The sequence below is a fragment of the Aristolochia californica genome, unplaced genomic scaffold, assembly GCF_029961685.1.
Source record: "Aristolochia californica isolate CCGP_79_NKW_82.1479 unplaced genomic scaffold, dmAriCali1.0.hap1 SCAF_4, whole genome shotgun sequence".
Classification (NCBI taxonomy): Eukaryota; Viridiplantae; Streptophyta; class Magnoliopsida; order Piperales; family Aristolochiaceae; genus Aristolochia; species Aristolochia californica.
In genome coordinates this window covers 6,884,472-6,895,122 of record NW_027182103.1, presented here as the reverse complement: position 1 = coordinate 6,895,122, position 10,651 = coordinate 6,884,472, and the positions used below count along the sequence as shown (strand labels likewise).

General features: G+C 36.9%; 1 protein-coding gene across 1 annotated transcript; it reads right to left on the bottom strand.

Moving 5' to 3' along the window:
- Positions 1-276: 276 nt before the first annotated feature.
- LOC137962073 (adenosine kinase 2-like) lies at positions 277-7,380 on the bottom strand. The gene is made up of 13 exons (XM_068808784.1): positions 7,157-7,380; positions 5,623-5,676; positions 5,305-5,351; positions 5,171-5,202; positions 4,984-5,085; positions 4,825-4,892; positions 1,637-1,713; positions 1,399-1,496; positions 1,250-1,320; positions 1,105-1,171; positions 862-984; positions 698-758; positions 277-579 (listed from the first exon to the last, which is right to left on the bottom strand). Exons 1-13 carry the CDS (start codon positions 7,237-7,239, stop codon positions 437-439), a joined length of 1,026 nt encoding a protein of 341 aa, XP_068664885.1. The 5' UTR covers positions 7,240-7,380; the 3' UTR covers positions 277-436.
- Between the last annotated feature and the right edge of the window lie 3,271 nt (positions 7,381-10,651).

Below are 10,651 nucleotides of genomic sequence, written 5' to 3'. Positions count from 1 at the left end.
GACCTTTATTGCAGAACAAGTGAACTCTAGGGTACTGCCTTACTAGTTTCATGACAATGACTTTCACGTAAAACATAACAAATCAAAAATCTTCAGCTCATTCACAAGTAGCCATAAAAATAAGTGATCCCGCAAACTTTTAACCCAAACAAATAAAATATTAAGCCTGTTTTGTTCAGGTTTATACCGATTGAAGAGTTTCAAGGAAAACATGCGATTGATGACAAGCACCATAATAACAAAGGTCATACCGAAAATAGATAGAGGCCCGAATAGTAGCAATGAAAATATAACAAAGCCTTGTTAACTTAACAAGAAAAGCGGGTCCAAAAATCGGGATAGGCTCAATGTTGAAATGGACAGAATGATATTGTTTAGGAACAAAAATTACTGGTAAAAAATTTTAAGCCACTCAAGATACGTACTATAGGGCCTCCTAGTTAAAGTCAGGATTCTCTGGGTAGGTGCAACCAGACCTTTGGATGATCACGTTTGCTGCATAACACCCTGCTCTAACACACTCCTCTATGGGCTTGTCTTGAACCAACTGAGATAAGAAGCCTCCAACAAATGCATCTCCTGCAAAAGATTAATTAAACCACAACATATTAATCTTAAAAGGGCATTCTTTTACGGTGGATGTCATTAACACGTCCCGAAATGCCCTAATCATATTAAAAGCAAGAAGATCCCTTACCAGCACCATTTGTATCAACAAGCTTCTCCTTTGGTAACAATATGACCGAGAACAACTTCACCTGGTACCGGTATTGTAGAAAAAAAAAAAAACACATAAGTTGATTAAAAAACCCTGAAATTGTTCCAGTTCAAGCATCTCAAAGAAAAAAGTGCTGATCTAACCTTTCCATCCTCAGCAACCACAATAGGGTCGGCACCTTGAGTGATGATTGTAATCCGCTTGTGTGTTCCTGATGCCTTAGGCAATTGTGAGATCTTCACTGCGATCTCCTCAACATTATCAGTCTAAATAAAGAAGATCATGGATCAGAATCATTGCACTCTAACAGCATATGTATAGCCACTATTTAAGCAACCATAAGCTTAAGATGTCACAAATTTTATATCAGGAGAAGGAAAGTTTACCTCCCAACCACGCACTCTTGAAAAGGTTCTAGCTTCAGTCTCATTGCCAAAGACATAATCAATGTACCTGAATTTAAGAAAAGAGTTTCACTAGCAACTAAAGAGAGTAAGATATAAAAATAGAAGAAACAGAAAGCAAACTTACGGCAACACTTTCTCTTGTGCTTCTTTGAAGAATTCACAGATAAAAGGGGCAGAAAGGTTCATCATAAATACCTAGAAAAAACAGAATGTATCGTTAGTATTTAAGTTCATGTGGTGCAAATATTCAAATACAAAAGCATTAAATACTACCTTGTTTTTAGCAGCAGCATGCTCTGCTACAAGAAGAATGGATTCTGGTGACACTGTGAGAAAAAATCCCGCAATGTAGAAGTATTTGGCCTTTTCAACTGTTAATAAAAACGGTTACTGGAATGAACTATATTCCAAAGGAGTCAACAGTTCATACAGATGACCTAAACCCAGTGAACTGGAAAGAACCATCCTCTTCAAGACTTAACTGAATGAACAATAGGAAAGAGCAAAGTACCTAGCTCCCAGTTTTCTGGTCTCTTCAGATGTTCAAGCTTGTAGCAGTTTGCAGCTGATAAGTTGGCAACCAAAGACCTGTTTACATTTCAATGTACGAACATCATGCTTTGATACTCAAACTTCTGCAATCCTCAAGCAAACAATACATGAAAGATATTTATAATATGAAACTCTATCAAGTTTATGAGAAGTTCAACCCCTAAATATTTTCAACATTTCGTTGTACAATATTGGTTGAAGGGCGATTCAAATCTCACAAGGGGAGAAAAGGGTGTAGAGAGTGACCCATGCATGTTTAGTTAATGCCAGCGGAGTGAACAAGCAAACTGAACTAGGATTGACCTAATCATGGCAGTTGGTCATCATCATAGAAACCCCACACCATAGGGCCCACCGACTGCATATATTTGTTTTCTTAGCAAAAAGGTAATTAAAAAGCAATCTGGCCATGATATCCTATGACAAGTTGCAAAAAATCAATAACACTTTGGAGTGAATATGTAAAGTTTGGCGCACATTTACTCTTGCTAACAAATCTATCTAGGTACATATGGGTAACCATGTCTGAGGATAAGAAAGCTAAACTTGAGTCCAACAGAGATTGGTTGGATCCATCTTTTTTGCTCTTATTGCCACTTATACCATCACATTTACAATAAAGTCTTAGTCTCTATTTTAGACTCTTCATTCTAGCAGGTTAGGGTTTTCGGTCTCAAATCTCTAATTTCACGTTTGAAAATCCTTATAAAATGGATAAAGCCCCTTCAAATTGGACTAGTCAGCCAGCTCCCTCACAGCAGCGAGCCAACCAGTTCCCAGTGGAAAACCTTAAACTGATTGCCAGTCCGACTCTTCAAGCACCGAGAGAGAAAGAGGGGGAGGCTGGACTCAACTTTGACGTCGTTTCATTTACATGATTACCATCTCGTATACACAACAACTCCATTTGATCCATTTTATCTTGAAAATAAAAATAAAAAAAAGGACACCAACCTTAACGAAATGATAAAATGCAAAAAAGGAACAAAACAAAAAATTCAAGCGATTACAACCAAGAAAACATACAATAACATATCAAAGAATTACAACAAGATATTCTCAGGAAAAATTCAGTCATTAAAAAAAACAGCAATTATGCCAGAATTGAAAATTAGATCCAGTGGACATTGACCATGAAGAAAAGATAAAATGTAGATGAGGGAAACATTAAACCATTACAACAAAGAAAACATACAAAAATACATAAAAGAAGAAGAAGAAAGTTCCTTAAAAAAAGCTATTTATAAAAATGCCATTATAACTAAATCTAATACCTACATTAAGAATTGGATACACATAACTTGCATGGATCTAAGGGTTAAGTGCCTCATTTTCTAATTTAGTAACCAAATTTAGCTCTACTGGGTTAATTTAATTTCAACATCTTCTACCCTTGTTTTCAAACTCCATGTACTAATACCTTTCTTGACTTGACGTTTATTTACCTTTCTTTAAAAATTGAATGGCCGACCAAGTAAATAGCACAAAAAGCATGTAGAAATATTACACATTTCATGACTATTTTAAAGAGTTAAAAAGGTATATAGCGAGGAAGTCCAAATCACCTCAGTGTCACCAGTCAGAATGCTTCCACCTGTTTTCTACTGAGGAATAAATAACGTATGTGCCCTCCTTCAGGGCCTCAGATTGTATGGGAAGCACTTCTCTTCCCCTCTGCTTGTGGAAGGCGACTCGCAATTGTTATCTCGTGGGTCTCAGGAAAGAAAGTTCCACCATGGAGATTTTTAATGTACTTTGATGAGATAGAGGACATATGTAGTCACTTGACCATTATTTTGCAGCATACTCATAGGTCTACCAATAGTTAGTTAACTCTCTAAATAGAGAGGGAGCTGATCAACAGCACTTTGCTATCAATAGCTCATTCCCATTATGATAATTTTTCTTTTAGTTGTCTTTTTTTTTCTTTGGGCTAAGTCTTGGACTACTTGTATCATCTCACGTACCTTTGCTCTTTTGAGCCCTCTGAATGCATGTTTTTTTCTCATTGTTCTCAAACAAAAAAAAAAAAAAAGGTATGAGCAAAATATTTATCGCTACACAGCAATTTAGAACTTAGATGCCTCTTCCATTAAACAGGGTGGAACTTCAATGGCAAACCACTAGATTCTCACTTCTACAGGAAGTGTCATATTTGCTGATATAAATTTGAGGACTAAAATTTCAAATATCTAAAATATAAGTCCTAGCATGAGTATGATACGCTCCAAGAAATGACACTCTTGGGTCTTCTATACCAACTAAACTTTTACACGATTACACTGAATTGCTTATACGCAATAGGGCATCAAGTTGTTCTTATAACATCATAGCTGTTTGCACATGCTTCAGCAAGTTACATTGAACTGCTAGGAGAGGCTAGAGGCTAATGTCAAGCATGCATAATCCAATCTAATACTAGGGGAACTATGACATTTAATATCCATCATCATAAATTTTTGCTCTCCTTTTGTGGGTGTCTGTATCCTAAGCCTCAAAGGTGGCACCAGGGGAGGAGTAAGGGGGGGCAATCTCCCCCCCCACCCCCATCCCACCCCTTACAAATTGTGGAAACCAGAGTACATTTTGCCCCTTATGATTTCTACCCTTTCTTTCTGAAATTATGCGCCTTCCCACTTGCCCCTCCTACCAATTTTTTATCGCTCCACACAGCTAAGCCTGATCAACAATCTGGGAACTGATATGGTAAACAAAAATTGATTTGACACCTTAGATAAATGCACTGAAGGGCAAGGCAGTTAGAATCATCCCACTTACTGTCTCTTTTGAAAGACAACTCAAACCAAGTGAAAGACCAGATGGATACGGACAGTCTGCTAATCCACATGACTATGCATGTCAGAATCATGGTTTTTCAACTCGATGAGTCGACTCACATTTTTAAGGCTGCCAAGTCAGGTCAGCAGAGTGGAATGACCCTTCTGTTTTGGGTTCCCCCACAAATGAGCCTAAGCCCTGCCTTGGACTCAGACAACCAACCCAACTCGGAAAAGTCCAATTCAGAGTCCCGGGTGACCAAGTCAGTTCTGAGTCTGAGTCGAAAAAACTTGGTGAGAATCATTTACAACAAACGAGACAGATAACCATCTATACACAAATAGAATGCAACAGGACTGTAATACTGACCTTTCCCCGCCAACAACACAAACAGCACAAGTACCAGTTGGTGCAGATTCGTCCTCATAGTAATGAACCTGCAGAAAGAAAATCCAGTGGTTGAAATAATTTTATATCAATAAATATTGCAGATGGCCATAAGAGAAAAGTTAACAAAGACAATTTTACATTAACACCGGCACTTGTAGCATTTTTCTTCATCTCGTCCCCAAATTTATCTTTTCCAATGCAACCCATATAACTGGTCGCACCAGGTACTTGAAGCATCCACTGCAATTACAGAGAAGAAACCTATTGATATAGATGAAGTGAATCCAGAATATTACATGCAAAAGACAGTGCCACGATATTGTACCTGGGCAACCCTAATGGAATTTTGAGTTGCACCTGAGAGAGAAACAGTGAAACAATCATTCTAACACTTGGCAGGGTAACAATGTGGTAGAAGAAAAATAATAGCCCTGTGTGGGAAGTAGTATAAGCCATTACCTCCAGCAATGTAATCCACATTGTACTTTGATGCCATATCATCATACCTGGAAACAACCAAAGAAAGTCAGCTTGGATACAAAGCATAAGAAAGTCTAATGGCTTAGATTACCCATCCCATAACATCCAGCAAGGCATATGGTATCTCAAATATGGAAATAACTAATCCAATCATTCAGTTACCCTACATCATCAGGGAACATTATACCCAGGTGCATAAAATTAAAGGATTACAAGCAAACAAAAGTAATGCGTCCAGTATGATGAAAAAACTCACTAAATGATAGAGAAACTTCAAATACAAAAACAAACACTCACATTGGCAAATGCTTATCTTCTGCAAGAATAGCATTGTTCAACTTGATGTCGAATCTGCAATGCACCATGAACTTAAATTACTGTCTAAGGAAATAATGATTGCCAAAAATTCATTCCGAATCTTAAACGCATACAAACTCAACCAAACCACAAAAAAAGAAAACAGTACAAAAGAGATCATTGGTAAGAATGGATGAGTGTGCAAATTCCAGTAGCAACAATGAACATAGCATTTGTGTACATAGGAACCAGAAAGATAAAATATAAAAACAGAGCAATGGACAAAAAACATTAATATAAAAAAGTAACATAAATATGTGATTTGGATGACTCAGTAGCACAAAAAGTCAGTTAGATTACACTTTCATACACCAAGAGTGAAAGAACTCACTGCACCCATGCTCATGCACTTACAAAATACAGAAGGTACCAGCTTCTCTTTATCCATAAGGTAAAGCAAAGTTGACAAAATAGATCATAAAATTATCACAGTTAATGTAAAAAAATAAAAGCCAACTCTATTGTAAGTTCTCACAAGTTCGTGGTGAAAATGAATTCAATACTAGCACCTCTAGCGGAGAATTAAGAGCAAATGCAATTTTATTTTATTTGCATAAAAAAAAACTATGATGAATAGCAAGTGATTAATTCATTAACAAAGGAAATAAGGATAGCAAGTGATAAATTCTCTCGGCAGTCCTATCACATTCAGAAACAACTGCAAAAAAAGTAGAAGTATCTTTCACAAGAAACAACTGTAAGGGAACTTTCAACTAGGGCATGAATTGAACAAATATGTTCGTGGTTTATCACTAAAGGCTGATCGATAGTACATACATATCAAGCACCAGAAACAAGTGCATACAATAGTAAAACATTCACAACTGATGAATAAAAAAGCAAATAACTGTCTATATACGGAGTCAAAACAGACTAACAGCAATATTCCCGGCTCCTTCCTGCTAAGAGAAGTCCCACAAAGCATACAACCTCAGATACTAGAGATATAACTAACCAGATCAAAGCAGCCCATTTAGATGCACAAATAGTAAGTAGATCTACGGCTAATACCAGCTTTCGTGGCAGACTGATCACCATCTTTCCTATACTGTTGGTAGTACTGCCGTGAAATTACCAATACCTTCTAACTCTTATAACAGACATTAAAAATAAAGAAAAAACATAGCTCACAGATCTTGGATCGACGAAGTGAAGGGAAAAATATCTAGATCCGGTCTTCTAAAGGAAAGATCTAATCGTTGAAATCCAAAGGAAAACGAGACAAGACTTCTTTTGCAGGGATAAAGGACACAAAATGTGCACGAATGAATATAAATCTAAAGATCATGATAAAGAGATGAATGAAAATCCAGCAGTGAACATGAAAGCCAATAACGTATTAGAAAATACAATGTAGCACAAAAACAAGCCAGAGTTTTACAAACATAACAACGATCCACAAACGAGATCCGTGCATTTACTGGCACGGATCTAGGAAGGAAGATGGAATAAAGAGTTGGAGCTGATCGCTTACTTGTTGAGGAACTCATCGTCCACGACTGCTGAAATGTCTAGCAGGGGATTTCCCATTCCGAGAAGAATACTTTCCAAAGCCATTGTAGTATCAGAGATTTCAGACAGACAAAAGCGTTATAACGAGAAAAAAAGAAACGTTTGCAATGGGAAGAAGTGAGGAAACCTTATTTATAGCCATAGGAAAGGCGTTATAGGGTGTCGCCCAGTCACGTCTCACCCACTCCCACTGCCAGGGACAAATCTCATCAATCTAAATTGCGGCAAAGACAATTTTGCTTACGATTACCCCTTTTAGTTGCCTTGCCGAAATTATCCCTAGTTTCTGATGCCGCCGACGGGGCAGTTCCAGTTCTTGCCACTCCATTTATGCTGCCATTTCTTAACAAACACCTTAGCAGTTGGGACTCAAATGGGGTAATTTCGTTTACAATTGAGATTCTACAACGTGATTGGGGAAATCGTTTCAAACGCGACTCAATTTTAGAAAAAAAATTGGATCTTGTTGGAAATAAAAATAGAGCAGATGAAATAATGGGTCAAAAATCATATAAAAAATTTCTCCTTAACTGCACGTGCATTGACACGCGTTTCGTTCGGATTTCTAAAGGAAAACCCAAGCTATTCTTTTTTCAGTACTTCTTGGTTCTTACTTTAGTTCTTCTCACGTGGGAATCGCGTGGGACAATTTCAATCATCAGGTATTCCTTTTAGAGAGTCTACTCTAAATAGTGCATTTCACTTTAATATAAGACTATTTCCAACATACAGGCTCCCTTTTCATGGAAATATTAAGTGGTCATTGACCACTAACCACTCATCTCCATATTTTTTGTTTTACTAAACACCAGTGTTAAAAAATTGAATTAGTTTAACTAAACCCAATCTTTTCTTTGACACTTCTAAATTAGAATATGATCCAATTCTGATTCAACAGGTAGGGTTTATCAGTTCACTAGAAAATTCTTCAAGGCTCCACCTAAGCCTAAATCTTGTCATCGCCATGGATTTGTGACTTATTGAATTGATTCAAAACTTGAATGAGTTGAGTCATGTTTTTTATTGTACATGTTGGTTCAAAGGCTCAGAATCGACTTGTGTACCCAAATCACCCTATATTTAAAGAATCTGACGGTTCAAGGTTTAACATGGGGTTGTTGGTTCAAGCACCTACCCAAAGTCTAAACTTGAGTGAGACTCATTTTTTAAAAACATTATCTAACTCATTTTTATTTACTTATCAAGGTATGTTGCTCGATGCAAAAGAATTTTTATATATGGAGCTAGTAAAGTATACATGCATGGAACTAAGCTAATAATTGATAGTTTATTTATTTGTGTGGTTAGTAATTAAGTATAAGTATTAGCTATCCTTAATGACCTATTTACTTATTATTTGATAATATATGTCACTATGTATATTATTAGATAATTTAATTAATAGATTTTATAGTATTTTAGAGAAATTTTATTTTAAAAAAAAGTTATGGTATTTACTGCTGACCCAGTTCATAAGTTGGGTTATTAGTGACTTGAGTGAGTCAACTCTACTGAGAATTGCCCCGGAAGTCATTACAATTTTTTAGCTAATTATATATGGCATATTACACGTCATAATTTTAATATTTTGGTTATTTTTACATTTTTTTGAATTGCATTTATGGGCTGAATTGCCCCGTAGAAAGTTGTATGAGTGAGTAAAAAATCATTACGATATTAATTTAATTATATATAGTATATGATATATCATAATGGAGATTTTTGCTTTTTAATTTTTTTGAATTTATTTATAGTTGTGTCACCCATAGAAAGATTAGAGTCAACTCAACACCCGATTTAGGTAAGTCAACCTGACTCACCCAAGCCCACTCGAGATCGAGGGACACCAAGTCGGGTCCAATCCTGAATGGCAAAGACCTGGTGGTTATCATACATGAGCTCTTTCTACCCATTTTCATTTGTGGATTTGGTGTCGTTTTTGTAGGATTTTTCTCAAAATTTGTCAATTTCCTCACTATGACTAAGGTTGTTGCAAGCGTTAGTAAGAAATAAGATTTCAATCACCTTCTTCTTCTCCGTCAGGACGCTGGAGCAAGTTGCTGGAAGGTCGAACGGTGGCTCAGCGACTTTCGGAAGTCTCGCCAAAGTTCGGGTGACGACTCTTCTATTTACAGCGATGACCGAGAGGAAAGAAGAAAAAACCTCGGTATCTTCTTCTTCTCCGTAGGGACAGTTGATGTGGGTTGCTGGAAGGCCAAGCATTGGCTCGGCTGTAGTCGTTAGCATCTTTTAGAAGTTTCGCCACAGTAGGGTGACGACGATGCTTCTCACGGTGATGACCGAGATAAATACGGGAGCACTGAACAGTGTTGTTCATGGAAACTACAGAGCAAAAAACAGAGAGTTGCTACTCTGTTCTTTGGCGACTGGAGCTTCTCCTTCGGGATCGTTGATGCGGGTTGCTGGAAGGCCGAATGGTGGCTCGGCTGCAGTCGTCGGCATCTTTCTGAAGTTCCGCTAGAGTAGGGTGACATCAGTGCTTCTCACAGTGACGACCAAGATGAATACGGGGGCACTGAACAATGTTGTTAAATAGCAGAAAACAGAGAGTTGTTGCTCTATTCTTCAACAACTAGAAGGAGAAGGAGAAGAATTTTAGCGCTCTGATACCAAGTAAGAAATAAGATTTCAATTTTGTGTTGTATTGCTATTCACATCGTCTAGCTTAAATAGTCATTTTACATATTATAATAATCTACACATAGAAGGTTTGAGAGTGATTACAGGGATTACAGGATATTTAGAAAAAAGTAAAAAATATCTAATATGTATAAGGGAAGAAATCTCAATAGCGTTTTCGCCTCTTGACATCTAACCTTATTTGATCCTCATAGAAATACTTACCATTAACCAAGTATAGAACTGTTTGATCCACATTGCAGCTAGTAAATCCCTTCTCGGTTATATCATTTGACAACGAGAAGACGGTTGGGGGGATGACAAAGACTAGTGCCATGGAGGGCATTGCTTATCCGGTGAAGATGAAGAACAGGAACCCCTCTCAGAATTTTGTGAACCATACCCCTGTAGCACCTCACGGTTCTCCCATCTCCCATTTCTCATTGCTTTTCAAGACGCACTAATTTCTTTTTAGACAAAAGGAGTTGACTTAGAGAACTTTGTGTCTCAAGATGCACCAGTTTCATTTTACAGAGGAGTTGATGGTGTTAGATTTTTTCATTATTGTTAAATTTTAAAAATTAGAATGGGTTCATCCTTGTATCTAACTTTCCTTAAGCAAAAGATTATTGGAATTCTAATCTCTTTGGTTGACATTGCTATAGGTATCTAACAGTTCGTCTATAACCATTTAATTTATTTATTTTCTGTAATTATTCTATGTTTAGATTACATGGTGGTATAAAAGTTTTGGTTTTAGATATCAACAATTTTTTTTGTAAATTTTTTAATACCAAATCAGGCTATAGAAGGAGGA